General features: G+C 49.8%; 1 protein-coding gene across 2 annotated transcripts in view; it reads right to left on the bottom strand.

The window, feature by feature from the left end:
• The window catches only part of LOC119592486 (glucose dehydrogenase [FAD, quinone]-like), a 23,300-nt gene that overhangs the window by 6,116 nt on the left and 16,897 nt on the right, over positions 1-287 (bottom strand). For both annotated transcript variants that reach the window (XM_037941319.1, XM_037941318.1), the window contains exon 4: positions 5-194. In XM_037941319.1, the coding sequence (XP_037797247.1) occupies positions 5-194 (190 nt within the window). The remainder of the gene's footprint in view (positions 1-4; positions 195-287) is intronic.

Genomic DNA, 287 nt, shown 5'->3' with positions numbered 1-287 from the left:
GAACCTGTATCGGCCCTCTTGAAGCCCCGAAAATCCTCCGACTTCTTGAAGTACTTGAGCACTGTGTTGAAGTCCCAGCCAGGATTCCCTAATTCCTCCCAGTGGTCGAAGTCCCGTCTGTTTCCTCGGACGTATATCATGGAGTTGATAGTTGAGGATCCCCCCAAGGTGCGTCCTCGGGGATAGAGCGTGGCCTGGGGGATTAGGACTTGTGGTGACGGAATGTTTTGGTTGTGATCACATGATGAATGTTTTGGTTGTGTCCATATGATGAATGTTTTGGTTGT

This window comes from Penaeus monodon, chromosome 30 (assembly GCF_015228065.2).
Source record: "Penaeus monodon isolate SGIC_2016 chromosome 30, NSTDA_Pmon_1, whole genome shotgun sequence".
Lineage (NCBI taxonomy): Eukaryota > Metazoa > Arthropoda > Malacostraca > Decapoda > Penaeidae > Penaeus > Penaeus monodon.
The sequence above is the reverse complement of the archived record's forward strand: the minus strand, read 5'-3'. Positions and strand labels throughout refer to the sequence as shown.